Below are 14,881 nucleotides of genomic sequence, written 5' to 3'. Positions count from 1 at the left end.
ATATTTTTTAAATAAAATTATATTTTAAAAAAGAAAGAAAAATAGACCAACAACCCAGCAGAAAAATGAGCAAAGGGAATGAATGAACAAGTAGTTCACAGAAAGAAATGCAGGTGTTTCTAAAATATGTAAGCTGCTTAGTCTCACTATGTCATGCTATTTTTCATGATACAGATTGATAAGTTTTTAAAATAATATTCTATATTGGTGAGGGTGTGAAGAAACAAAAGCACTTTCGTATATTGTTGATAGATAAATTGGTACAACCACCATGGAGAACAATTTGGGATCAATTACAATTTTTAATAATGATTCCCTTTGACCCAGCAGTTTCACTTGGAATTTATCTGATGGGTATACCAACCTATGCAAAATTACATCTGTGTAAGAATATTGCAGCATTGTTTGCAATAGCAAAAGTTTAGAAATAATGGAAATGTCCACCATTAGGAGACTAGTTAAATAAATTGCAACAATCTCCAAAATATATCATCAGTGAAAAATGCAAAGGTGCAGAATTGTCCTACCATTTTGGAAAGATAAAAGAATACATACATGTTTGTTAGTATAGACCTAGAATACTTCTGAAATGACCCACAAGAAGCTGGTCAGAGTGGTTACATCCAGGGAGGAAAATGAGGGGCTAGAAAACAGGGATGAGAGAGAAACTTTTTACTGTGTGCCTCTTTGTACCTTTGAATTTAGTATTAATGTACACTTATTACTTATTCTAAAAATGAAACAGTTTTTAAAAAGAGTATATCATTCTAAATGTCCAGCAATATGACAGTATTATATAGCCATATGACAAATTATTATGCAGCTATTAGAAAACATGATTTGGAAGACCAGAGATATTTATGATATGTAAAATGAAGAAAGCATAATTTTAAATTGTATATAGAGTTTCCCAATTTTGTTTCTTACATGCCTAAAAAAAAAAAAAAAAGACTGAAAGGAAAAGAGCCAGGTTGTTAATAATGTCCATCTTTAATTGATGGAGTTTTGTACGTTGTTTTTCTTTAAACTTCTCAGAAGTTGCCAAGTTTTCTACATGAGAATGTTATCATTCTAAGGAAACATTATTTGAAATAGCTATTCTTATAATCTATGGGCACCATATGTCGATCTAGCAAGATTTCAGCATTATATTTATTCCCAGTACTGACTGTGAGGAAGACACAGATAATTATTCTTCATCTAGGTTTAAAAGAAACAATAAATTCATTGCACTAAAATGAGCTTTGAGCTGTTTAAAAAGGTATATGAGGCGGGGGTGGTCTTTTATAGTTTTGAAAGCTCCTATCTACCCTTCAATTCTCATTTCTCTACCTTAAAAAACAAACAAATACCTTATCTACCCTGGGGGGAAAGCCTAGCTTAAATATCCAAGTCTAAATAAGATCTAAGGAAAAGGAGGAAAACAATGACAATTCTGAAATTTTTCTCCCTATCCCCTCCCTCCAAAACCTCATCTCTCCATTGAATTCTGAGTTAATTAACCATATAGGGATTAAGGTTGGTGTTTCATTCTGGGTTCGACAAAGTAGATATGATTTCTGTTTCTGCCTGAGGGGCTCTATCAGATCCTCTAACCTTTTTCCTTCTTCCAGCCCTGAACTCTTATTTTTTCTAATTGTGCCTCCTCTCTCCTGCCTGACTCATGTTCAGCCCATAAAACAGTGCTAAATATAGTGGGAACTCAGTAAGTGGTGAATGGAAGGAGGGAGGAAGCAGAGGTGATAGATAAGTAGATGTATGGATAGCAAGACCCATTATAGAGTGTTCTGTTTGTTTATTTATTTGGTGTTCAAAATTATTAATTAGTTATTCTTAAAAAAGAGGATAGTTTTCCAAGGATGAAATTTGGATTTGAATGTTAGTAGTCATTTTTGCAGTTCTTACAGCTAAGACACAGATGTCTAGTCTCATGTGGGACACACCATATAGTATCGGTATTTGTGTTTTGTTTATAAAATTTATATTTAGTTAAATCGTAAGAATGAAGGGAAAACAGATGTATACCAGGTACAGACCTGAGTTTCTATAACTCTCATATAACTTTCACATGAACCTTGATGAAATTCCAAAGTCTAACTGAGCCTAACAGTTTCTTCATTTGCAATATGAGAGTAATAATTTTATTTACTTCCATAGGTTGCTATGAAGATAGTTAATAGGTGCTCGATAAGTATATGTTGACTCAGATTCTAAGTCTGAATTAGAATTTAAAGAAAATAGTTCTGCTTGGGTAGGAAGCACTTGAGGTAGGAGGTAACTATTTAAGCTGTGAATTGGAGGAAAGGATAAAAAATGTTATCTAGGGTCCAAGGTGACAGTTTAAAACCTAGAGAAAGTGAACATGTAAATTGAGTAGGTCCTGTTTTTCCTTCAATTGTCGTTTTTCCAGGTGAGCTGGCACTGGAAGAACTTAACTGAGCTGGATCAGCTCTGGATGCTCAAATGTTTGCGGTTTAACTGGTACATCAATTTCTCTCCAACTCCCTTTGAGCAGGGCATATGGAAGAAGCACTACATTCAAATGGTGAAGAAGTTTCATGTTACCAGACCTAAGGTAAATTTTGGGGCAAAAAAAGCAACAAACTTACAAACATCAGTTATTTAGGAAGTCTAGAACTAAGACTAAATGATCACACTTGAACTTGGAGGAGGGAGTTGGTTCAAAGGAAGAATACCATGACTTCAAAATCTCTTCTGAGAACTCGGCAGCCCATGCCAAGACACCTGTGACCACTGAGAGCCCTCATCTGACGCCCAAACCACCGTTCCACTCAGGAAGTTAGGACTGTGGAGCTCCGCACTCTGTTCAGGTCTTGGATTTCCGTATCCCTGCCTCACCAACACTCCCGGCTTCCCCCGCACCCTGCAACAATTCTGACACTGGGATTCTGTGGGTAATGTGCAGTATTTGTTATGTATGGATCAGCAAATTCCATTTTACTAATTCAAATATTCTATGATTCTTCGTGGTGAGCTGAAGTATATTTTTGTAACATTTATAAGGAAAAGTTTTCCAATAAATCCGTAATTACGGAAGGGCATAATGAGCATATTAAAGTTCTTTTTAAGCTGGAAAATACCAGTGTAAAGCATTTCCATATAATCATAGAAAGTAAAATAACACAATTTTTTTCTAGTGGCTTTCTATGGTTTATAACCAATGTTTGTATTCTTATAGTCGCTGTTAATTATAGGACATTTTTATGAGCCTTTTGTTTATGGCATGGTCTGACACATGCAGAGTTGTGCATCATTTTGTACAATGAATGAGTTCCTGAAAAATTGTGCATAAATTAAATTTTTAAATGATTTTTAAAACCACAGGGGTATCATATTCTATGAAAAAGCTGCAGTGAATCCTTTTAAAATTGAAGAGTCCTTTTGAAATATGAATAGTCAACTTCTAAATTGCTCATTTAGGTTAGTTTTATGAACGTAAGCTACATTTACATTTAATATAGTAATAAACTATGCATAATTAATATTATCACAATTGCAATGATAAAACTAGTCTTTCTAATTTCAGTAATCGGTGTGCTCCATGAGGATTTCTTTTAAAAAAATGTTTTAAACTGCAGTGATGGAAAAGTTATTTTCAAAATTACCATAGCTATGATATCTTTTCTCCTAGGGTTTTTCTCAACTCTCATTCTCATTGTAGGCAGAGAATGGCACTCAGTAGCTGAAGCTTGGGCTATTCTGGGGCAGAGGAGAGAAAAGTGACTAGCCAATTTGTAGCATGAAAGGAGGTTTATTTTAAAAAAATATATTTTATTGATTTTTTTACAGAGGGGAAGGGAGAGGGATAGAGAATCAGAAACATCAATGAGAGAGAAACATTGATAAGCTGCCTCCTGCACACCCCCTACTGGGGATGTGCCCACAACCAAGGCACATGCCCTTGACCGGAATCAAACCCGGGACCCTTCCGTCTGCAGGCCGACGCTCTATCCACTGAGCCAAACCAGTTAGGGCAAAAGGAGGTTTTGAACATTATATATAAAACTAACTTCAATGCTTTGTTTTCTACAGGATATTTCTGTATAACTCTATTTAAAATAATGACTAGTTCTAATGCAAGAAAATGTCCACCTCTTTGCCTAGCATTAAATGTCTGTAGGGAGTACTTTGTTATATTAAACTTGAGTTTTTCCGGTAAAGAAATAAACCTAAATTAGAAAGACAGAGGTTAATAAAATCAACTAATAATTATATTTCTTAGTCAGAAAGACTAAGTTTATAAAGCGTCTGACTAATGTTAATAAAGTCATCTGACTATGGTTTTAAAGTCAACTGTCAGCACCACACTTGAATAATTTGTGTAATCCCCTCTGAGGCTGTTCCAGTGATGGTGCACGCAGGCAGTCGCTAGAGTAGAGCATAACTTACCTTCCCTCAGTCACCAACACCATCTCCCTTCCCTCCAATACTTTGTCCCTGGCATGAAAACATTTTAAAAGCAGATGGTGGTGGTTAAGAATAGTTTCCCCAACCTTAAAATGTGACAACTGGGCTAGAATGATCTTTATAACTGTCTGCAAAGCTACAATATTTGCTCCAAGAAACATAATTTCAATAATACTTCATCTAGAAAAAGAAGAATAAGTTAAACCCAAAGTAGATAGAAGGAAGAAATAATAAAGAGCTGAGATCAATGACATTGAAAACAGATAAACAATAGAGAAAAATCTATTTTCTATCAATGAAACCTAAGTTGCTTGTTTGAAAACATAAATAAAATTGATAAATTTCTGGCTAGCCTGCTAAAGGGAAAAAAGAGAGAACATATAAATTACTAGTAGCGGGGATGAAAGAGGGAGGCATCACTACAGATCCTGCAGACATTAGAAGGACAATGAGAGAATATTATGAACAATTCCATGTCCTTAAATTCAACAACCTAGATGAAATGGACAATCCTTGAAAACCACAAATTGCCAAAACAGTCTCAATAAGAAATAGAAAACATGAGCAAATCTTTATCAATTTAAAAATTGAATTCTTTTAAAACTTTCCACAAAACTTCAGACCCAGATAACTTTATTGGTGAATTCAATCACACATTTAAGGAAGAGATACCAATTCTACATAAATGCTTTCACAAAATAGAGGAAGAGGGAACACTTCTGAACTCATTACCTTTCTACCAAAACCAGATAAAGATTTTACAAGAAAACAAAACAAGACCACAGACCAATATCCCTCATGAACACAGATATAAAAATCCTTTCAAAATATTAGCAAATATGCCCTAACTGGTTTGGCTCAGTGGATAGAGCGTCAGCCTGCGGACTGAAGGGTCCCAGGTTCGATTCTAGTCAAGGGCATGTACCTTGGTTGCGGGCACATCCCCAGTGGGGGCTGAACTCTCTATCCCTCTCCCTTCAGACCAATATCCCTCATGAACACTATGTGTTTAAAAAAATTAAAATATTAGCAAATAAAATCCAGAAATTTATAATACATGATGACCAAATGGGATGTACCCAAGGAGAGTAAGGTTGGCATAATATTAAAAAAATCAGCCATGCTCGTTTTGGCAGCACATATATTGGAATGATACAGAGAAGACATGTATGCCCCCTGTGTAAGGATGGCATGCAAATTTATAAAGCATTAAAAAAATCAATCAATGTACTTTACAAAATAAAAAAGATTTCTAATCATTTCAGTATAGGCAAAAGTATTTAACAATAAAATCAGCAAAAACTCATTTAAAAAATTCTCAAAAAGCCTAGGTGAACAAAAGTTTTGTTTACTTAATTCAGAAGAGTCATCACAGTTTTCATTATTACCTATTACGTTGAAGTGTCAAGCATTTTATATTTTTCAGAGTTAATGATGTTTATTTATATGTGATTACTATCATTTATGCCTGATCTTTTCCCCCTGAAACTGATTTTTATTATCACTTATTATTTATTCCAAGGACTATTAAATCAGACCTCCTCCAGCAAAAGCAGATAGATTTCATGCAGTATTAGCTCAGAGAAATGAAATGAATGCCCATTCAAAACGAGACCTGCACAGACTTTTAAGTAGTAAACCAATAATGAGCTATCAGAGATATAAATATAAAATGTTTTCTTAATCTACCAGTTTGTAATCATTCATTAAATGAATAAATATATATATTTTTAAGCTGTTAGGTGCTGGGTACTTGAGTGCAATGATCCCAACCATGCTTACAAGGAGCCTAGTCTAGTGGCCTAGGACATAGACAAATTAATGAGTACTAAGTGCTCTCCTGCTATAGAAATATATACAAAGAGCAGTTGAAACAAGGATAAGAAACTAACTGATTCTGCTTGGAGGCACGGAGGAATTTCTTAATTTTCACAAGCAATTCAAACAAACCAATTCACCAAGCAAAGCTCCCCTAATCTCTTAAAGAACAGAAATTAAGCCTTTAATGGCTTCTCAACATACCATTTCCCTTAGGCTACAACCACATGAAAACCTTAGGAATTTCACACACACAAAAACAGACTTTCAATTTTGGAAATTAAAGCAAAAGTATTTGGGGGGAGCGGATGAGGTTTTAATAATTGATAAAAATCTAGAGACTACCCCTATATAACTTGAACTTGTCTGTATGGGTTATAGGTAATTAGGACTGGAGTACTTTTCTGAATTTATACATTTTCATGGATAAATTAATTGCAGTTGTGGAAACCCTATACAATGATGTGGTAGAGGAGGTGGCAGTACCAGGTAGAGAGGTTCATTGTATGGTCTTGAAGCAAGACAGTCCTGGATTCAAATTCTGACCCTGTGTCTTAAAACTTCTGTAGTAGCAGGCCAATTAATTGGTTTATCCTATCTTCAGTTTCCTCTTCTTTAAATGGGAGAAGTAACAATTACCTTTTAGAGTTATTGTGAAGGTTAAATAAAATAATGTATGAAAGCTTCCCAAGACAGTGCCTGGCACATATCAAGTACTCCTGGGTTGACGGCTGCTGTAATCATTGTCACCATTGTCATCACCATCATGGCGATGGTGATGATATTCTTTTTTTTATTGTTGTTATAATTACAGTATGTTAAAAACAGAAATAGTCATTCATTTTCTTCTTCTAGACACCTCCGAAAGATGGGTTTGTGGTTGCTGATGTTCAACCAGTGACAGGCAGTTCTCCAGAGGAAAAGCAGTCTCAGTCATCGGCTTTCCGATCTTCTTCCTCTTTAAGAAAGAAGAACCACTCAGGGGAGAAAGAACTCCCACCCTGGCGATCCTCTGACAAGCATCCAACTGATATCATTCGCTTCAATTACCTGGACAATTGTGACCCCATCGAGCGGATCTGGCAAGGGTGAGAAGCTCCATGTCCTTCTTCCCTTGTCTGCTTTTAGAAACAATTGGCTGGCACTTCCATGTGAAAAGAGGAAAATAGAACTTAAGTGAATATAGGAGTAAAGAAGCTTTTCCATACTTAGAAGTAAAAAGTAATAGAAAAGTAAACAAACTGTTATTGGTAAATTTGCCCTGTTTGCTAGGATTTGCATGTATTTTATAGCTGTAATGATTTAACATTACAACTTCTTTTAGTATTTTAATACCTCTATTTTAATCTAGCACCATAGGGTTCATCCTAGTCTTTTTCTTTTTTCCATATTTGCACCTCTCTTCTCTGACAGTAAGAAATCTGGCTATCATATTTATTTATTGTTCACTATATATAGGTTATATGTCACGTATATTATACATTGTACAGTTCACCCTTGAACAATGCCAGCTTAAGGGGCGCCAACCCCCATGTGGTTCAAATCCACATATAAATTTTGATTCCCCAAAAACTTAACTAGAGTTGGCCTTTTTCATCCATAGATTCAACCCACCATGATTGAAACCAGTGCTTTCCATCTGTGGTTGGGAATGCAAAATAGTGTTTTCAATGTGTGGTTGGTTGACTCACTCTCTCTGAAAATCAATAGAAAAAATATCCTCTAGTGAGGATTAACAAAAAACACACACCACAGACGTACAAACTAGAATTCAATATTTGCTTATGGTTCTCTTTGCCTTTAGTCTGAATAGTGTTTTCAATGTGTGGTTGGTTGACTCACTCTCTATGAAAATCAATAGAAAAAATATCCTCTAGTGAAGATTAACAAAAAAACACACCACAGACTTACAAACTAGAATTCAATATTTGCTTATGATTCTCTTTGCCTTTAGTCTGAGCACTAGTATATATATAAAAGGCTAATATGCTAAGTGACCCTCCGACCGTCCAACCGGTCGCTATGATGTGCACTGGCCACAGGGGGCAGACACTTAATGCAGGAGCTGCCGTGACTTGCACTGGCCATTTACAAAGAAACGGCACCGCGGACCTGGTGCCAAAAAAGCAACACTCGGCTTCCCCCAAGTGGGACACAGGTAGCGCCACCACCCCGGAGCGACAGCCCACCAAATCACAGCCAATGCTGCCAAGACCCCGTGATGCAAAATGCAGCCCACAGCCCAGCTCAGCTCAGAAATGGTGGATGTGGGCACCGGGTAATGACGTCACATAGCAACGCCCAGCTTCCTCACCCTAGAGACTAGCCTCCTTGGAGTTTCTTCAGCCCAGGAACACGACTTGATTTATAGCCAGGTGCAAACATTTTATACTTTAACCAAATGTCTGTGAAGCGTTTTCCCATGCCTCATCTCATTTGATCCTCACAGAAGTCCTGGAGTAAGTAGATAGGAGACTCAGTAGAATCCTATTTTCTTTTCATTAGCTGGAAAACGGAGATTTAGAAAGCTTAGAAACTTGACCTGACTGAAAAGAAGTAACAAATGGTGGACCTTGAAAATTACTTCAGGTTTTCTTTCTGTGCAGAATATAGTCAAACACTGCTGGAGTTAAATATTTCACCCTTTGTTCTCCCTGCATGATCTACAATAATAATCTGCTTCATGTTGATATTTGCTGCTGTGTTGCTGACAATTACCTGAAAGAGAAGTTGGGGTGCTTCACTGGGCTGGAAAAAGTTTAGCTAAATCAGAAAGCAGGTTTAATTAAGCAAGTTTATCTATATATATATAAAGCTCTCGCTGGTGCCAATCGCACACGTGTGTTTCAATCTGTCATTGTCAATCGTGAATTTGGTTGACACTGCTATTATAGAGAAAGGACAAATAGTGATATTAAAATATTTATTCTAATTAATTTCCTTTCAATGTGCACGAATGCATGCACCAGACCTCTAGTATAGTCATAATACTATGTTCAAAAGTTATGTTGGTATGTTAATACCTCCTTCACTGTGGGTAGGTCACATGGTTCTAAAGTTAAACTATATAAAAGTATATGCAAGAAGTGTACGCAAGGTATACTCAGAAAAGAGCCACCCCCATCTCTTCCACTCTGCTCCCCCTTGTTATCTTTTCTACCCCATTCCCACTAACAAATCTCATTAGTTTCTAGTTTATCCTTCCACGGTCATTTTTTACACAGAGTTACAAAACACATCATTTTTCAACTATCTGGCAAACTTTAAAGTTTGGTAACATGTTCTGTTGGTGAAGCTGTGAGCAAACGCTGATAGAATTTACTCATAGCTGGTGGAAATATAAATTGGCACAGACTCCATGGAAGGAAACTTGACAATATCCAGCAAGAATACATACGTATTTACATTTTGACCCAGCAATCCTACTTCTAGGAATCAACGTTGAAAACACTAAAAGTACATCTGCACAAGGATATTTACTGCAACATTGTTTGTAATTTTAAAATATTGGAAATAACTTAAATGGCCATACATAGGAGAGAGTGTTTGTTGGATAAATCATGTATGGTTCATTCACACAGTAGAGCATGAGGCAACTGTAAAATGAATGGGGAAGATCTCTATGAACAGATAAGGAGTGATTCCCAGGGTACATTTTTAAATCAAAAAAGCAAATTGCAAAAGAGTATGTATAATATTCCACCCCTATATAGAAAGAAAAGTAAGAAAATATAGATCTGTATCTATGTATACACATGTATCTGTTCACTTGTTAACACACACATGCACATACAAAAGATAAACAAAAATTAAGAAAACAAATTTTGAAGTATTTGAATGTTTTCATACATCTGCCATATTTTTAGAATGTATTTCGACAGATTAACACCAAGGCAGCACAGGATAGTGGTGATGTACAGTCTCTTGAACCATACTGCTTGGGTGCAAATCCAGGCTCCCATACTTCTAACTGTGTGACCTGGGGGACTCCCTTAACCGCTCTGTGCCTCTGTTCCCACATCTGTAAAATGGCAATAATAGTGATACCTAAGTCATAGGACCCATTCACCAACATAGACCAGATGCTTGGACTCTTTAAAGAGTGAGTCAGTGTCATGGGGGCGTGGGGAGGGGGAAGAGGTGGGAGGTGGGAAGAATGTTCTATAATATAAGAGACAGAAGAACCAAATTCATTTTGAATCTAGATGGAATTCTGGTTCAAAAAATAAAGACTTTAATAGGCATTCTTGGGGAAATTTGATATAGACTGGGTATTAAATGATTTTAAGGAATTACTATTCATTTTCTGAGGTATGGTGATAACTAGTGTGGTTAGGTAGGCAAATATCTTTATCTTAGGAGATGAGTGTTGAAGTATTTAGGGGGAAGTGTCTGCAATTTACTTTCTTACACTGTGACAAATATATACATATGTATTATGGTGTGTGTATGTATGTGTGTTCATATATGTATCTATACAAAGGGATAAAGCAAAATATTATCAATTGTTGACTTTAGTGAAAGAATATATGGATAATCATCATACTATTCTTTCAACTATTCTTTATGTTTGAAATTTCTTAATTAAAAGCTGGAGGAAATTTTTTCAGAGAGTAAGGGAGAGGGAAAGAGAGATAGAATCATTGATTGGCTGCCTCCTGCACACCCCCCATTGGGGATCGAGCCCTCAACCAGGCATGTGCCCTTGACCATAATTGAACTAGGACCCTTCAATCCACAGGCCAACTCAAAGCTAGGGGAAATTTTTGAACATTAAGCAGCAAGAAATATTCAGCAAAACTGATCTTTTTAAATAAAACTTTATAATGGAAGTTCAAGTATATACAAAAGTAGAGAAACTAGAACCCCTTATAACCATCACTCAGCAGTAACAGGTTTCGACTCGTGACCAATCTCGTTTCATTTATTCCTCACCACTCTGCCCTTTCCCCAGGTTATTTTTGAGACAAATCCAAATGCCATACATTTTCATTCATACATGTTTCGATGTTTTGTCCTTAGGATATATTCTATTAAGAATATTCAAACAGCCCAGCCAGTGTGGCTCAGTGGTTGAGCATCAACCCATGAACCAGGAGGTCATGGTTTGATTCCGGTCAAGGCACATGGGTTGCAGGCTTGACCCCCAGTGTGGGGCGTGCAGGAGGCAGCTGATCAATGATTCTCTCTCATCATTGATGTTTCTATCTCTCTCTCCCTCTCCCCTCCTCTCTTTGAAATCAATAAAAATGTATTTTTTAAAAAAGAATATTCAGACAAATTACTGTGTTAAAGTCCCATAAAGAAATTATTCTGTGTGTGCTAATGCCACCAACTCAACAGAGAAGATCATTTATTTTGTTTTTGATTTTAGGGATTTTCATCCTTCATTTTATTTAAAAGTTTTGAGAAAAATTGAGATAGTTCCAAAGTAAAAAAAAACAAAACAAAGCAAAGTATACGTGGAGAAGTCTAGCTTCTGCTTCTCCCCTTCCATACTGTTCCTTGTGCCTGATTGGGTCACATGGGAATCCTACTTATGGGTAACCGTTTTTCAAAAGGCTATGCTGTAATCCTTCCATTTGAGAAAACATAAATACACACACACACGTTTTTGGAAGTAAATAATAGCATATAATACGTACCACTTCACCCACTTTTTCTTTTCTCATGTGACACTATATCCTGGAGATCACTCCACAGTTGTATCCAGAAATATTCTGCCTTCCTTTTTACAGCTTATAACACTTCATTGTGTGGGTGTAGAGTTTATTTAACCAACTCTCTATTGATGGACATTTGGCTTGCTTCCAGTTGAGTGAAGATAATCTTTTAAGTCATAGTAACAACAAAATCAAATGGGCAAAGTTTTGAAATGAGTATTTGTCATTTCTCCAATGCTCTCCAACTTACAGAAGAAAGAAAAGACATGAAACGACCCCAGATTCCAGCCGACAGTCACATGATAAGAAAAATAAATCGCGGGACAGATCTAAGCTAAGAAAAGCACAGTCACTGGTGAGTATTGCTTTCCAAAGATTCCCCACCAAAGCCATAGCCAGTTTGGCTCAGTGGATAGAGCATCAGCCCACGGCCTGAAGGGTCCCGGGTTCGATTTCAGTCAAGGGCCCATATCTTGGTTGCAGGTTCCATAGCCCTGGTCTCGGTATGTGCAGGAGGCAACCAATTGATGTGTCTCTCACATTGATGTTTCACTCTCTCTAAAAAAAAAAATCAATGGAAAAATTTCCTCCCTGAGGATTAACAAAACAAACTAACAAAAATTCCCCACCATAATGTTAATGAAAAGCGCTGGGTCTCTAATCCTGTTTGTGAAACTGAATTTGTTCTTTTTAAATTAGAATCGAGTGGTGGTTTAAATCCTGGTCTCTGGAAGGGACTGACAAGCTGTGTAACCTTAAAGATGCCCTTCATTTAATCTCTCTGAGCCCTTGTTTTCTCCTCTGTTTAAAACAAAACAAAAAGACTAGATGAACTGATGTGTATGAATCTGCTTTGAGAACTATACAATATAAAGGGAACATTCTTATCATTTCGGTTTTCCTTCTGCTTGGAGTCCTTTGGTGGGGGTGCTATAGAAATTTCTCTACAGAAATCACTTCTCTATAGAGTGAAGGTTCCACTTACCTAAGAAAAAGGTACACTTTCCTGCTACCAGTGGAGTATGATCATAACAGTGCATTTCAAGTAACTGCAGAAAAAGTGAATTCAGAACTTTTCTCTCCCTAATGAAAAAAATAGCTATTTGACAACCTAATAAAGTCAGTAATTGTGTCGAGTGAACATTATCATTTCATAGCACAATTGTCCAAACTGGTTCTATGGCCCCAGTGGATCCCTTTGAGCACTTGAGTCTTTGGTGCAAGGTAGAAGGGAATAAGGGTGGAATCAAAAGTTCACATTATTAGTAAAGATTAGGAAAAAAGCAGCTGAGGATACACACTGAAGGAAAATGAATATAAAATGGATGTCATTTGGGAGGAGAAAAGGTAGGTACTCATGAGTAAATCACTTTGATAGCTCTACTTTAAAGCCCTATTACTTTCTGTTTAAATTTATTTTCAAGTGTTATTATATTCAAAAAAAAGAGAGAGAGAGATGAGCTTTTTAAAATAGGGCTATTTGTATTCTGAGGGACCAATTTTGTTGGGTTGGATGAGGCTTATCACAGGCAGATGTGCAAATGCCCAAGGGAATGGGGATGCTTAAAGCAGAGCAGTAAAATTGTCAGTGAAAACCATTAATCGAAAAAAATAACTTTATGAGGCTTATCACACAGGCCATTCAGGCATGCTTCTGTCTGGTTTCGCGGCCCCTCCTAAGCCAGGAGTAGAAGAGAAATCTGGGGGAGATGAGGGAATTGAAGGACGATAAAGTTGATGGTGATGTATGCGTACAAATTATCAGCACAGTCAAACATTTCTCTGGCTTAAGAAGCAAAAGAACAACAACAAAAACCAAGGGCTAGACAGAAGCCTTCTCCATGGGCTTTTGACATTAACCATCTGTCACATACTAGCAGGGCTTGCTTAAGTTGAAATATTTGTTATAAATTATAAACTTTAAAAGTTGTACTGCTAATTAAAGCCCAAAGGGAAACAAGGACAAATTAAACAATGATAAAGAACAATTATGCTATCCTATATAATAAAAGGCAAATATGTAAATCGACCGAATGGCGGAACAACCGGTCGCTATGATGCGCACTGACCACCAGGGGGCAGACAATGCAGGAGCTGCCCCCTGGTGGTCAGTGTGCTCCCATAGGGGAAGCACTACTCAGCCAGAAGCCAGGCTCACGGCTGGTGAGCACAGCAGCGGTGGTGGTGGCGAGCACAGCAGCGGCTGCGGTAGCGCTAATGCTGTCTGACTGTTGGACATCGCCCGAGGGCTCCCAAACTTCAAGAGGGTGCAGGCCAGGCTGAGGGACCCCCCTGAGTGCACGAATCTCATGCACCAGGCCTCTAGTTAATAAATAAAGTTCATGACTGTACTGATCTACTTGTATTGTTTATGTAACTATACTAATTACAATCAGTATTTATGCTTAGTAGTTTTGCTAAGAAGCACAGGCATAATCAAACCTTCCAGAAGTATGTGGTGATCTTTGACTGGGTGATGATGCCCATGGTAACTGGCTGTTTGGGCCACAGAGTGAATGTGGCCAAGGCCCCCTCTCCATGAGGTAGCAGTTTGCCCTCACTGTAGGTCACTGACTTCCTAGAAATAATCAACCTCCTAATGATGCAAGATGCTTGAGAAAATGAAGAAACGCCGGTGTGGGGCTGAGAGAGGAGGAAATGGGTATTGAGGAAACTCAAGGAGGGAACCCGGGGAGAGTAAGGAGTAACTAAAACTCTGACCCCTGCAGCTGTCGAGTTTGGTAGACTCAGCCGAGGTGCGATTGCAATGGAAAAAATTACATATTCACTTGATAGAAAGTTCTTGTATTATATAGACAGGTTTATTTCCTAGGAAGATTTCAGGAGAAACTAGAGAAACTAGGGAAGCAGGTAGAACTTAGGGGAATACATTACAAAGGCAAGGACGAGAGGGACAGATCCCCAAAGTCTGCCCATGAGGTTCCTGAGATCTGAACACATGAATATTCCTT

General features: G+C 37.3%; 1 protein-coding gene across 6 annotated transcripts in view; it reads left to right on the top strand.

Moving 5' to 3' along the window:
- The window catches only part of FBXO16 (F-box protein 16), a 53,067-nt gene that overhangs the window by 28,689 nt on the left and 9,497 nt on the right, over window positions 1–14,881 (top strand). For 5 of the 6 annotated variants that reach the window (XM_014546436.1, XM_005874606.2, XM_014546440.1 and 2 more), the window contains 3 exons: window positions 2,411–2,575; window positions 7,102–7,334; window positions 12,162–12,264. In XM_014546436.1, coding sequence (XP_014401922.1) covers window positions 2,411–2,575; window positions 7,102–7,334; window positions 12,162–12,264 — 501 coding nt within the window. The remainder of the gene's footprint in view (window positions 1–2,410; window positions 2,576–7,101; window positions 7,335–12,161; window positions 12,265–14,881) is intronic. The other variant, XM_014546437.1, reaches the window with a different exon arrangement.

The sequence above is a fragment of the Myotis brandtii genome, unplaced genomic scaffold, assembly GCF_000412655.1.
Source record: "Myotis brandtii unplaced genomic scaffold, ASM41265v1 scaffold447, whole genome shotgun sequence".
NCBI classification, from domain to species: domain Eukaryota; kingdom Metazoa; phylum Chordata; class Mammalia; order Chiroptera; family Vespertilionidae; genus Myotis; species Myotis brandtii.
The sequence above is the reverse complement of the archived record's forward strand: the minus strand, read 5'-3'. Positions and strand labels throughout refer to the sequence as shown.